Source organism: Cetorhinus maximus, chromosome 9 (genome assembly GCF_964194155.1).
Source record: "Cetorhinus maximus chromosome 9, sCetMax3.hap1.1, whole genome shotgun sequence".
NCBI classification, from domain to species: Eukaryota; Metazoa; Chordata; class Chondrichthyes; order Lamniformes; family Cetorhinidae; genus Cetorhinus; species Cetorhinus maximus.
This window is the reverse complement of record NC_135887.1, coordinates 83,279,682-83,293,903: the sequence shown is the minus strand read 5'-3', so window position 1 is coordinate 83,293,903 and position 14,222 is coordinate 83,279,682. Positions and strand designations below refer to the sequence as shown.

At 41.9% G+C, this 14,222-nt stretch overlaps 1 protein-coding gene across 1 annotated transcript in view; it reads left to right on the top strand.

Moving 5' to 3' along the window:
* ptpn5 (protein tyrosine phosphatase non-receptor type 5) overlaps window positions 1–4,024 on the top strand; it is a 79,096-nt gene extending 75,072 nt beyond the window's left edge. The window contains exon 10 of the mRNA XM_078547861.1: window positions 3,346–4,024. Within this exon, the coding sequence (XP_078403987.1) occupies window positions 3,346–3,439 (94 nt within the window). The 3' untranslated portion in view covers window positions 3,440–4,024. The remainder of the gene's footprint in view (window positions 1–3,345) is intronic.
* Window positions 4,025–14,222: the final 10,198 nt, after the last annotated feature.

The following is a 14,222-nucleotide window of genomic DNA, read 5'->3' as shown; positions in this document are numbered from 1 at the left end:
ACTGAAAAAATGTTGAAATGCCAAAAAATGTTTATAAGAATGAAATAACAGTAGGAAAGTAAACATCTTTAGCAAACACTCAGGCTCTGCTGTACAAGAATTCTAGTTGAAACACATGCCTCGTTGTATTTACATTTGCACTTCAAGAATCGTATTCTGCTGAGACTGTGGCATGCTGGGAATTTTGGGCACAAGCAGAGTTGATAACCCCCCTTAAGTGTGCAGAATTTCACAGCGTTAAGGGAATTGTGCCTTTCCTCATGATGTGACAGAATTTCTCATCGCTTTGTTTTTCCAAATGATTTAAAAATCAGCTGGAGAATAAACCTTTAAAGTTTTTCTCTATTAACAAGTACTTAATTTGTAGGAGAGAATCTAGTTTAGCGAGAGACATTGTAGCTGACAGACAAAGAGACAGAGATGAGTAATTTGAATTAGAACAGCAACATCATTTGTTCATTCAAGAATGTAAAAACAATCATGGTTTGTAGAAGGTTCATTTTTTCAGTGCAAAAGTTGTTTTATCTCTTTGCACATTATATAAAAGTATTTCAGTTTGTTTTTACAAATAAAACAAGCTAGAAGATGAATATAATGAACTTTTATTGAGCTAAAGTATCACATGATAGCTGTGATCATCTGTTTATATTTTATTTTAGAGAGGCTACCTCAGAGCCAGGCATAGAGTCAAAGAGAAACAAATGATTCGATACCCTGAGTTTGCCCTTGATACTAAGAATTTTAAAACATTCACCGTTTACACAAAGATAAATCAAGTGCAGTGGATAAGAGAACACTAATTATTTAATTTTTACAAACTAATACAAACTTTGTCTTAGAAATTGGATGATGTTGCACCCATTTTGTAAGTGTAAAATGGGCACAAGCGCATCCAACGTGGTGGGCAGCATACTTGCATACACTCTGAGCCAGAAAGTTATGACTTGTCATGAGCACCAAAGGATGCACGGACCACATCTGAAACAAGTGTTCAACCCTTAGCATATACAAGTTGGGAGCCTACAAGCTGTTTGAGGCCCCTTTTGTTAAACTGAGCCAAACTGAACACAGATGGCCCAGAAAACTAGGTCTGCATGTAGCCTAACAAGGCAGCCTTAAAGGGATCACTGCAGGGTGTCATCAAAAATTTTGTAAAAACATGGCTTCACACTACTTCAAAGGCTGCTGTCAGCTACTACTTGCCCCTTTCCTGACTCCCTCTCACTTTCCTGATCAATAACCCCTCTGTCCCCCCAGTCACACCCTCTCCCTGATTACTTCCTCCCTCTTCCGATCATCTCCCTCGCCCTTAAGAATTTATGGTTCTTTGTAAATTTTTTATCATGCTGGGAGAGAGTAAGGCCTGAATTCTCACAGGGTTTGAAGGGGTTTGCACCTTAGCCAAAATGGTACTGGAGCACCGATTCTGGAAGTCCCACTCCCAAGTTTGCACATCCGTGGTTCACAAAGACAGCTGTACATGAAAAGTGCAGTTGCCTTTAAACAGTTCCAATTTTCATTAATGGGATGTCCAAAACATGACTTATGGGTGTTAGATCTTTGAGCATATTGTCTAAAGTTGCCTGTGTTATTTGGAAAGTACTGTACCCTTTGGGAGAGGTTAAATGCCCCTTTGAGAGAGATAAGGTGCCTTGTGAGAGAGGTCAGGTGCCCTTTTGGATTGTTAGAAGTAGACTTGAATGTATGTAAAAATTGACTCAGTGGAACTGTCAAGCTGTTAAGGCATTTAAATCCTTAAGCTCTTAAATTTTTTGCAAAAAAAACTCCTGCAGTTGAAAAAAATCAGTGCTTGCAATTTCACTAGCTGCCTGTTGACATATAAAATATTATAGGATTAGTGCTGCATGACTAATTCCACAATCTATTATCATAGTGGTGAACTTGTAGGTTCACAGGTTGATTCACAGCTCCATGTCTTTGATGTGGTGCTATGAATACAAATGTGTTTTCATAAGGGATTAAATACTTGAAGGAATTTAAATATAAATAATTTGAATGGGTTTTTATCAATGCAGGTGTTTATTTTAACAAAAGTGAAGGCTGCAAATGACACAGAACTTTATATTATTTCATCTGAGAATGACTCCTGAGGTCTTCTCATGGTGAATACTGGGTGAGCTTCCATGGAGGGTGTAAAGGAAAAAGATTGTTGGGGGGCATGGGTTGGCACTAAGTTGACATAGGGGATATAAAGGGTCATGGGGTGGGCAGATGGAATGGGCTGGCATAGGGGCTATAAAGGGTGATGGGGTAGGTAGAAGGGCATAGCTTGGCATGGAGGGTATGAGGGACTATCAGGGTTAGGTAGGGAATGGGGGATGAGTGGGGAGGTGAGGGGGTGTGAGGGGTAAGGGCCAGAGGGCTGTTTTTTTTTACAGCTGGGGCAAGTTGCAGAGCATCGTGGCAGGCTTTTTAACGAGCCTACCTTGGCACCCGGCAGCCCTGTGGCTGCCTCCGAACTCTTTCCAGGGGTGGCGGATCCGATTCCTGTTAAAAATGCCCCCAGCACGGAACAAAATTCCTACGGTCCAGGACACATTCTCCTGAGTCAGGTTTGTGGCATTGGGAATTTTCCCAACTCTGCAATTTGACCTTAAAGATTATTTTCAGGACGAGGACATCAAAGATGGACATCAAGGAGTGGTTGGGCAAATCAATAGCTGCAGATGGCTCATGGTGAATGGAAGTGCAAATGCTAGCCAGTTGCAGCTTAAAAAATTGCTTTGTAAATTCCCAAAGGATCACTGTATCAGCTGAAGTGTTTTACCAACCGCACCTGTGACTATAATTTCAATATATTTTATTTTCCAGCCTCCCTGGAGTGGACTGGCACATGGGGAGTGAGGCATAAAATCATGTGTCATTGGTGATCGCCTTACCCACTTATTCCCTCACCCCTGGCTTTGCCATTGCAGACAATCCTTCTCGCCAGGACCTGCCAGATTGGTCCCAGTAAAGCCACTCGAACCCACCTTTGAATCCAGCCTCTTTGCTGGCCCCGTGGTGAACTGCTGTAGCAGTGGCCACCACTCATGCTGCTGAGAATGGAGAGCTGCCAGCCATCTGATTGGCAGGCAACTCTTGGTGGTGCGACAGCCTCCCACATGGGAGGGAACCATGACCTTAGCCATTTACCAGCCTGACGGTCATAAAATCATATCATGGCTTCCTGACCCTGTGGAGGCAGTTTTACAGCCAATTTTTCTGCCTTTATGAAAAATTCCAGCCAGGGTTTCTGAGTTTCTTTGTTTTTCCAAATAAATTGGAAGGATTGTGTGCATTGGCAGGAGTCTGACGTGATGTGAATGTTGTATTGTTTCTTAGGGGAGGAATGATCCAGACATGTGAGCAGTACCAATTTGTACACCATGCCCTGAGTCTGTGTGAGAGACAGCTATCCCAACAAGCAGAGGAATGAGTGGCAGCCTGCCAACCAACCAGCCGTGGACCAAAGTGACACACAAAAAAATTCTTGATCCTTTACCAATATTTTTCATGTGTGTGTGTGTATGTGGTTTACAACCAGAATTTTTCATTGTCACTTCCTTTTCATGAAATGAAAGCCTTTTCATTTTTAAAGAACAGCTTTTCTATTGATGCGATTGTGGAAAAGTTAAACAATCGTTTATATTGTTAAATGTGCATACCTGTGCTAATGTCTGAATAGATATCTGTCACTTTTCATAGGAACTGCAGGTAATTCACTTGGGTTTCTAAAGTAACACTTGGCATTGCCAAGATCAGTGATGTTCTCCCTTCATGTGAGATGTTCAGCTAGATGCTGAATTCCCATTACACTGTCTGAAGATCAGGGAGTTCTCCCATCTAATGTTTCCCTCACAAACACCACCAAAAATAATTAACTGCATTTTCAACTCATAGCTCTTTATGGCGAATTGCTGTGTAGGTTTGGACAATTTCTAAGAATAAGGCACTATGTAAGTGTAAGTTCCTTCCTTTCTTTCTTTTAGCACTACTTACTATGGTAAAACAGCCTGAAATCACAAACATAAGAAATAACTTTTACCTTTCTGAGAATATAATTATTAAAATGATTTTAATTTAACGTATTTTGTTATATATTGTGTGCCAGAAGATTGATGGAATGGCATGTTATATACATTTATGTTCTAAATATTTATGTGTTTTGTTATGTAGGTAACTCTTTTTCTCCTTGAGTTCAGCACCAACTTTGGCCAAGAGAGTGGTTTGGTAACACACATCCAGTCTTTGCAAATGTTATTTGGGAACGAAAACAAAAACAGAATTACCTGGAAAAACTTAGCAGGTCTGGCAGCATCGACGGAGAAGAAATCAGTTAACGTTTCGAGCCTTCATGGCCCTTCGGCAGAACTGAAGCATAGTTAGGAGAAGGGAGAAATATAAGGTGGGGGGGGGGTGGGGGGCGATGGGGGGAAGAGAGAAGTTGAGGGTGTGGTGATTGTGGAGATAAGCAGTGATAGGAGCAGATAATCAAAAGATGTCACAGACAAAAGGATCAAAGAGGTGTTGAAGGTGGTGATATTTGTCTAAGAAAAGTGCTAATTAAGAATGGAAGACAGGATACTCAAAGTACAGCTCTAGTGGGGGTGGGGTGGACAGACTAACAAGGTTTTAGTTTTAGATTTAAAAATAATGGAAATAGGTGGGGAAAGTGTTTGGGTCCAAGGGCCCAAACACTCCTTTCAAGTGAAGCAGCATTTCACTTGCATTTCCCCTAACTTAGTCTACTGCATTCGTTGCTCCCAATGCGGTCTCCTCTACATTGGAGAGACCAAACGCAAACTGGGCAACCATTTTGCGGAACACCTGCAGTCTGTCCGCAAGAAAGACCCAAACCTCCCTGTCGCTTGCCATTTTAACACTCCACCCTGTTCTCTTGCCCACATGTCTGTCCTTGGCTTGCTGCATTGTTCCAGTGAAGCCCAACGCAAACTGGAGGAACAGCACCTCATCTTCCGACTAGGCACTTTACAGCCTTCCGGGCTGAATATTGAATTCAACAACTTTAGATCTTAAACTCCCCCTCCCCCCAACCCCACCCCGTTTCTCCTTCCCCCACACCCCCCCTTTTTTTTTCAATAATTTATATAGATTCTTCTTTCCCCACCTATTTCCATTATTTTTAAATCTAAAACTAAAACCTTGTTAGTCTGTCCACCCCACCCCCACTAGAGCTGTACTTTGAGTATCCTGTCTTCCATTCTTAATTAGCACTTTTCTTAGACAAATATCACCACCTTCAACACCTCTTTGATCCTTTTGTCTGTGACATCTTTTGATTATCTGCTCCTATCACTGCTTATCTCCACAATCACCACACCCTCAACTTCTCTCTTCCCCCCCCGCCCCCCCCTCCCCCACCTTATATTTCTCCCTTCTCCTAACTATGCTTCAGTTCTGCCGAAGGGCCATGAAGGCTCGAAACGTTAACTGATTTCTTCTCCGTCGATGCTGCCAGACCTGCTGAGTTTTTCCAGGTAATTCTGTTTTTGTTTTGGATTTCCAGCATCCGCAGTAGCTTTTAGCTTTTTGTTTTTATTTGGGAACGAGCTGCTCAGATGACACTCCAATTTGCAATAACTCTCCTGTCATTTATCAAGATGAAACATGTGAATGTTTGTAGAAGATGGAATAAATGTCTTCTACAGACACCCATGTTATGCCTTTACACCAAACTGATGTAGCATTAAAAATCATTGCAGTGTGACACATTTTGAACTATAGCTTTGACCCCATGCACACCCCACAGACTCACATACCTGTTGTTGTGTTAGCCTGGAGTGGAGGAAGAATCACACAGCTCAGAATCAACATTGGAAGACATGGCCTAGTAACTCGAATCCAGCTGAAATCCCCCAAGCTGCGTTTTAATTTTGAAGGGAACTGATTTGTTTTCTGACACACTTGCTGGAACCAATTTTTACCATCTGAAGGTTTCTTAAATGTGTTATTTGATTGTGTCAGCTCTCAGTTATTCCTGGTGTTTTGGGGTTCCAATAAGTCACAGATTAAAAAGTTAAAAACTGAGCTGAATATAATTGGAATAATAAACTATATCACAAAGACATTAGTATGTTGCCTTTTAGTGTTGGTTGAGCTCGGTAGACCTCTTATGGTGGCAAAGGAGGAAGAACTTATTACTGGGGATCTGTAGACTTGTTCCTCAGAGGTAGTTCTGTGTCACAGTTATTGGAAGGTCTTTATAGTTCACTACCAGGGAATGTATAACATTTTAGTTTGATAGGGGATAGGACTCTAAGTCCCTGCTCCTTGGGAGCTGAGCCATAATAATATCCCATGACAACAAAACTCAAGCTATTCCTGTTTGCTGAAACTTGGAATGAAAGTACACCTTTGAAATGAGATCGGAGTATCTATAATTTTAGCAAATCTGTGTGGCTGGAAGCCTAAATTAAGTTTGAGGTAGGGATATTCTGTTTGATCACATTTTTTGTGCTGACTTGAAACTCTCACAATAAATAAGAGATTCAATATGCTTTGTATCAAGGAGTGAAGGGTCACATTGAAATTAACAACACTGAGTTTTCAAATGAGTTAAATGACCAGACAATAATACAGGCTGGTAAAACATTTGCTGCATGACTGGAGCAGAGTCTGCATTATTATGGGTAATAACGCTGAAATATAATGTAGCCATTTGTTGCAATAGGTTTCATAGACATTACCCATTTTTATTTCACTTTATGGTTTAGGTTCAAATTCAGGCCAGAAGAAGAGAATGAAGGTCTCTTTTATTGGTGCAAGGCTCTTACAGGAAACAAGTCAAAATGATCAAGAAAGCACATGCTCACAGCACAAGTGTCCCAAATTCTGCAAAAATTAGAAATGCCACTCAGTGACAACTCTAGGATGGATGACTGGGGAAATGGAAAAACTTTATACTGGTGCAGTAGGTGGCATGCTTATCAAGTTGGGATTAGGATGCATCATTGGATAAGTATGCAAGGAGTTTTAGGTTGCTTTTACCCATGCTATACCTGATAGATGCTGACCCTTGGTAAGAGTTCAAAAGTATTCCAACCTTCAGCATTCATGACCCTCAACTTGAACTTTAACAAGAAAAAGCTATTCTTAAAGGAATAGATGATTGTCCTTCATTGTTGCTAAATACACAGGAGTCTCTTCAGATAATTATTTTCTACAGAAGAAGCCATGTTAAGAATTGCCACCTTATCAAATATTAGTGTATATTTTCAGTGAAGAGATATTACTTAATTAGTGGGGAAAAAATTGTTTTAAGAAAGATAAGATGGAGGTTCTAACTAAAGAACATAGAAACTAGCTTAAACTGACAAAATTATTTTACTTGGTGCAGCTATTGTCAATGGTTATAATTTTAGTAGAAAGTGTGAATGTAGAAAATCTTCCCATAGCTGCAGCAAAAAAAATGATACTTTTCAACTAGAATGATGCCATTGTCGTCGTCATCTTCTTAAGCAGTTTCTCAGGATCCACTCTGGTTCGATGAGCTCTGAAATGGCTGATAAGTCCAATGCGTGATCTACAGATGCTGCCACATGTGGGCAGGTAGTGCTGAAGTGTTGGGTAGATGGGCTGTTTGGAGGTTTGTGCGCTCCCTTTGATGTCTTGACTTCGCCTCTGCACATTCTTGATGAAGTCTCTCGATCCGCTCATCTCCTCTCGAATGAGCCTTCTCCATTTTGGTCAGTCACAAGCCAGGGTCTCCTAAGAGTCCAGGGGTATGCTTGATCTCTTCAGGGATGCTTTGAGGACATCCCAAAAGCAATTCCACTAGTTTCCTGCTGCGACCAAGCTCAGAGTAGAGCAATTGCTTTGGGAGTCTTGTGTCAGGCATACGACCAACATGTCCCACACAGCAGAGCTGGTTTTGAGTGATTAGCACCTCAAAGCTGGCAAGTTCCTCCTCTGAAGGTCTCCAGCATCACAGATTCCAGTCTTCAGCCAATTTGACTCACTCCACGCGATATCAAGAAACGGCTGAAGGCACTGGATGCTGCAAAGGCTATGGGCCCTGACAATATTCCGGCAATAGTACTGAAGACTTGTGCTCCAGAACTTGCCGTGCCCCTAGCCAAGCTGTTCCAGTGCAGCTACAACACTGGCATCTACCCAGCTATGTGGAAAATTTCCCAGGTATGTCCTATAAACAAAAAGCAGGACAAATCCAAACCGGCCGATTACTGCCCCATCAGTCTACTCTCGATCAGCAGTAAAGTAATGGAAGGGATCATTAACAGTGCTATCAACCTGCTCACTGCCCAGTTTAGGTTCCGCCAGGGCCACTCAGCTCCTGACCTCATTACAGCCTTGGTTCAAACATGGACAAAAGAGCCGAACTCCCGAGGTGAGGTGAGAGTGACTGCCCTTGACATCAAGGCCGCATTTGACCGTGTGTGGCATCAAGGAACCTTAGCAAAACTGGAGTCAATGAGAATCAGGGGGAAAACTCTTCGCTGGTTGGAGTCATACCAAGCACAAAGGAAAATGGTAAAGGTTGTTAGAGGTCAGTCATCTCAACTCCAGGTCATCACTGCAGGAATTCCTCAGGGTAGTGTCCTAGGCCCAACCATCTTCAGCTGCTTCATCAATTACCTTCCTTCCATTATAAGGTCAGAAGTGGGGATGTTCGCTGATGATTGCACAATGTTCAACACAATTTTTGACTCCTCATATAATTAAGTGGTCCATGTCCAAATGCAGCAAGACATGGACAATATCCAGGCTTGGGCTGACAAGTGGCAATAACATTCGTGCCACACAAGAGTCAGACAATGACCATCTCCAACAAGAGAGAATCCAACCATTGCCCCTTGATGTTCAATGGCATTACTATCACTGAATGCCCCACTATCAACATCCTAGGGATCACCATTGACCAGAAACTGAACTGGACTAGCCATATAAATACTGTGGCTACAAAAGTAGGTCAAGGTTAGGAATCATGAGACGAATAACTCACCTTCTGACTCCCCAAAGCCTGTCTACCATCTACAAGGCACAAGTCAGGAGTGTGGTGGAATACTCCCCTCTTCCCTGGATGAGTGCAGCTCCCACAACACTCAAGAGCCTTGACAATTTCCAGGACAAAGCAGCCGGCTTGATTGGCACCACATCTACAAACATTCACTTCCTCCACCACCGAAGCATAGTAGCAGCAGTGTGTACCATCTACAAGATACACTGCAGGAATTCACCAAAGCTCCTTAGACAGCACCTTCCAAACCCACATCCACTACCATCTAGAAGGACAAGGGCAGCAGATAGATGGGAACACCACCACCTGGAAGTTCCCCTCCAAGTCACTCACCATCCTGACTTGGAAATATATCGCCGTTCCTTCACTGTTGCTGGGTCAAAATCCTGGAACTCCCTAACAGCACTGTGGGTGTATCTACACCACATGGACTGCAGCGGTTCAAGAAGGCAGCTCACCACCACCTTCTCAAGGGCAACTAGGGATGGGCAATAAATACTGGCCTAGCCAGCGAAGTCCACATCCCAAAAATATCAAAAAAGAATGAATGCAGGGACTTACATTCCCTGAAATTGATGTCAGGTTGACATCATCCCCCTCCCGTCTTTCCCAGAACCCTCTTGGATCTGACAGGAAACCACTTAAGGCAATTCAAAAGTAAGAGCTTCTTTAACCCTGGATTCTGACTTCCCCAGCCAGTGCACTGGAGCCATGATATTTCTGCAGTTCACCAGATTGAGAGGGCACAGTGGGAAGTCATTGTTGAAACTGGCCTGATAGCAACAGGATAAAGGCTGACATCAGCAAATACGTGGCTAGCAAGTGAAAGGCTAGTACTGATAGGAATAAATCTTTCAGCTTGAATTCATTGATTTTATTTGAAACAGCAACTTTGTTCAGTGTCTTGTATTCCACTGAACTCAAGCTCAACTTCTTGCCCCTGGGAACTGTCTGTAACATGGGAACTAACCATTCTGCAGTTGTTTGGACCTCTGAAGAGGAGCTGCAGCTTGCTTCAGTCTAGCAGCCACAATGACAGGGGCAGTTGCAGGTGCCTTCTCCATGGCCACAGGACAAAATGGATGAGCATCAACTGCACCTGAAGGAATATGACAGCCCCAGCACAGGGTCTGTAGGCTGAGGGTCAGCTTCCTTGACTTCTCCAAACAACAGGTCCTCAGAAAGCACAGGCTCTCACAGCAGGCAATTGCAGATAAATTCAGCCTTTTGAAAGCAGACCTCCTTCCAATAGGCGCAGGTGGCCACACTGCCCATGGTTTCTTGGGAAGCAACAGTAAGATTCATTCAGGAACAGAAGTGCACGTTCTGTTAAAACAGTGGATTTCTTTATTCTCTTTCCATTCTCCCTCTACTAGTACATGTGAATGGTAGCCTTAAGCAGACAAAGTGCACAATGCAATTCTCAATATGCTACATCCCCACCTCTGCTTCTTAGTAAATGAGAGGCATAGTGTGTTTTTAATGATTTGTTTTCAAAAGTGTAAAGAATAAACTGAGAAAAACTTGAACATTCAACTTCACCAGTAAAACTATTACATATTCTAATTTCTGTATTGATTGCATTCAGTCATGTACAATGAGATGAAAAATTTGTTCACCAACAGAAAATAGTCCACTTCCTAACAGACTCACTTGAGTATGGTGGACATTTTTTCTCGTCAGGATTTCATCTGACATCAGGTATGGTCTCATTTAACTCATGTTCTTCATCTGAGATGTCGACCTTCGAATTGGATTCGATGCTTATGAATAGTGTTTTAAGTGTTTTGAAGAAATATACATTTTGTGTGAGGATTGTGAACCACGTTTAGCAGTTTTAATTGATCCTTATTGGCTGGATATCATAGGGGTTTTTTTGCTTTCCAACATGACCATCACATTTCACAGCCAGTTTATCTCTTGGCTTTAACCGTGTAAATTGCATGTTTCACTCTGCATTTATTTTCATTCGATTCTTCCATTCTTGATTGTGTTCATGTACATGTTGATTGTGAGCTTCGCAGGGTGGCTCAGGAAGACAAATGCATTGACACATTGGGTGTCCAAAATTGTGTGTAGCTAAAGGCTTTCCAGTAGTCAAATGAGGAGTCACTGCAATTGTGAAGAAAGTGCTTCCTTAACTTGCTCTCAGCTGTAGGCTGTATGTATCACTTTTTTTTTTAAGGTAAGCATAAATCTCTCATCTTCTCCTTGAGCTCTAAGCCAACTGGGGGTGATTTTTTTGATGAGTGAAACCCAAATTTATTAAACTCATCACCATTGAATAGGGATGCATTGTCATTTCTCACCATTTGGGGGACTTTGAACAAAGCAAAAATCTGGTCAATCTTTGGGATGACTGCTTTTGTTGAGGTAGATGTAACGATTTCTACCACTGGGACTCTGCTGTAGTCAGTGACAACAAGCAGGTGTTCGCCAGTGTGCATGTCTGCAAATTCAATGCTAACTTTAATCCATGGTCCTGCAGGTGGTTCAGGCATCTTGAATGGATAACAAAGATTTGACATTGTTGTTGCTTGACATGGCAAACACTGGCTAATTTTGTGCTCTACCATGTGGTCAATTCCTGCGAAGCATACCTTTTCTGAAGGAGTTGATTGGTTTTTACAATTCCTTGCTGACCTTCACATGTCATATCTACAACATATTCTTTCAATGTTTGTGAATTACAATACAGTTGCCGCATAACACAAGATCATATGTGGTTGCAATGGGTGAGCTAATTTTGAACATTATAAAGACATTGTAGTTTGTGAACGGTTTCATTTGTAGATGCTCTCTTGATCACATCACTCCAATTTCATGAATTCATAGCTGTCATACATGGTTTCAACGCCACTTTGATGTCAGCTAGTTTTAACAACTTTGGCAACACGTTTAGGCTTAGTTAAGATGTTGTTCGGCAACCGTTTCTTCATGACTCGTATGATTGACTATCGGCAAAGGATGTCATGAAAGATTCGATCCCACTCCTCCTTTCACTATTTAGTAGTTGATCTAATAGAGCCTTGATTGCCACGAGTGCATCTCTGAGCCCCCCTGGACCTATGAATGAAGCAAAGATAGCAAAGGTTTGACTGCCCTCATCTATGTCAAAGCAAATAGTTTCAGGCCTTGGCAAAAAGACATCGGTACAGATACCACCAGCAGATCCCTGAGTTGAGCTTGCCCAGCTAATACTCAACGTGGAACTTGTACTCTTGTAGTTTGCGTATCCAGCACTCTATTTGAGTGGTGGTTTGCTATGTGGATTGTTGAACAAACTTACTAGTGGTCTATGATCAGTTATTACTTCAAACTCGCTTTATATAAGTAGAGATGCAAGCGTAAGATATCTATGTGATTGAGAAGTGCACAATACAACTCTCAATACACTACAGCTGACTGTCAAGGTGACCACAGCCTTCAATTTTTTCACGTCAGTTCCTTCCAGCAATCTAGTGATTTCTGCACTGATGCCTGTTTGCCAAGGCCTGAAACCATATTCGCTTTGACATAGGTGAGATTAGTCAAACCCTTGTCATCTTTGCTTCACTCCAGCAGCATCTTAGATTGCACTCATGTAGCAATCAAGGCTCTATTAGGTCAACTAGTAAATAGTAAAAGGGTGGCGAAAGGAGGAGTGGGGCCGATTAGGAAACAAAAAGAGGATTTACACATGGAGGCAAGGGGCATGGCTGAGGTATTAAATGTATACTTTGCATCTGTCTTTACCAAGGAAGAAGATGCTGTGCAAGCCCTAGTTAAAGAAGGGGTAATTCAGACACTTGAAGGGTTTAAAATTGATAAGGAGGTGTTAGATAAACTCTATAAATATGGTGATAAGTCACCAGGATCAGATGGGATGCATCCAAGGATACTGAGGGAAGTGAAAATGGAAATTGTGGAGGCACTGGCCACAATTTTCCAGTTTTCCTTCAGGGGTTGTGAGAGAGGGCTGAAGAATTGCAAATGTTATATCCTTGTTCAAAAAGGTATGTAAAGGTAAGTATAGCAACTTCAGGTCAGTCAGTTCAACCAAAGTGGTGGGAAGGTTTCTAGAAATGATAATTCAGGACATAATGAATAGTCACCAGCAAATGTAGGGTAATTAAGGAAAGCCAGCATGGATTTGTCCAGGATAAATCATGTTTAACTAATTTGCTGGAGAGTTTTGATGGGGTAACAGAGAAGGTTGATGAGGATAATGCTATTGATGTGGTGTACATGGACTTCCACAAGACATTTGATCAAGTACCGCAAAACAGACTTGTGGGCAAAGTTATAGCTTCTGGAATAAAAGGGACAGTAGCAACATGGATACGAAATTAGGAAACAGAGTAGTGGTTAAGGGATGCTTTTTGGACTGTAAGAAAGTTTGTAGTGGAGTTCCCCAGGGATCAGTGTTGGGACTCTCGCTCTTTCTGATATGTATTAATGACCTTGAACTTGATGTACAGGACACAATTTCAAAGTTTTCCGGTGATACAAAACTTGGAAGCATTGTGAACTGCATGGAGGATAGTGTAGGATTTCAAAACAACAGACAGGATGGTGTAATGAGTGGATAAGTAGCAGATGAAATTTAATACAGAGAAATGTGAAGTGATTCATTTTGGTAAAAAGAATGCAGAGAGACAATATAAAATAAAGGGTACAATTCAAAGGAGGTGCAGGAGTAGAGGGACCTAGGTGTATATGTGCATAAATCATTGAAAGTGGCAGGACAGGTTGGGAGAGTGGTAAATAAAGCATACAGCATCCTCGGGTTTATTAATAGAGACATTGAGTATAAAAGCAAGGAAGTTATGTTAAATGTGTATAGAACACTGGTTTGGCCTCAACTGGAGCAGTGTGTTCAGTTATGGGCAGAATATTTTAGGATAAAGGTGAAAGCATTGTAGAGAGTGCAGAAAAGATTCATGAGAATACCAGGGATGAGAAACTTTAGTTACGTGATAGATTGGAGAAGTTGGGACAGTTTCCCTTGGAGAAGAGAAGGTTGACAGGAGGTCTTATAGAGGTATTCAAAATCATGAGGGATCTGAACAGAGTAGACCGAGGAAAAATGTTCCCATTGGTGGAAGGATTGAGAACAAGAGGGCACAGAATAAAGAAATTGGCAAATGAAGCAATGGTGACACGAGGAAAAACTTTTTCAAACAGTGAGTGGTAATGCACTGCCTGAAAGTGTGGTGGATCTAGATCCAATTGGAGGCAC